The 549-nt window shown below is 42.6% G+C and overlaps 1 protein-coding gene across 1 annotated transcript; it reads right to left on the bottom strand.

Moving 5' to 3' along the window:
* On the bottom strand, positions 1 to 549 carry LOC103487126 (uncharacterized). Its single transcript, XM_017044116.2, has one exon. It carries the CDS (start codon positions 547 to 549, stop codon positions 1 to 3), a length of 549 nt encoding a protein of 182 aa, XP_016899605.2.

Consider the following 549-nt stretch of genomic DNA (forward strand, 5'->3'; position numbering starts at 1 on the left):
TCAACCTTTAGAGAGACCACCAAGCCTGAGTTCAAGATCCAAATCATGTAAGGAGGTAGAGCTAAGTCCAATTACCTCTGATTGAATATGATGATGATGATGATGTTGATTTTCTACCAAATTACTCGACTTCACATAAAATTGTATCGGCGATGTTTCATCATCCGTTTTCCTCCTCTTGCATCCTGCCACCACCCCCGGGTCATCTTGATCGTCATCGTGATAAAACAAACCCGACGTCGTCGTCCGAGATCGACCAAAACCAAAATTCAACCCCTCGTCAAAAACCCCAATTCCCACTTGATGTTTGTCCCTAACCCTAGAACAAGAACTCCTCACATCTTTCCCCAGATCCTTTGATCGACCGCCACAAGAAGCTGTTACTCCGAACGAAGGATTAGCGTTAGGTAAAGTTGAAAGATAGTGATGAGAAGAAGAAGAAGAAGGGGATTGAAACAAGGACAAGCAATTAGTAGAAGCGAAATTAGGGTTGTTGTTGTTAATTGAGGATTGGTTTAACATGGCCCTATCTCTTCTATGAACGTTCAT

This window comes from Cucumis melo, chromosome 4 (genome assembly GCF_025177605.1).
Source record: "Cucumis melo cultivar AY chromosome 4, USDA_Cmelo_AY_1.0, whole genome shotgun sequence".
In the NCBI taxonomy this organism is placed as follows: domain Eukaryota; kingdom Viridiplantae; phylum Streptophyta; class Magnoliopsida; order Cucurbitales; family Cucurbitaceae; genus Cucumis; species Cucumis melo.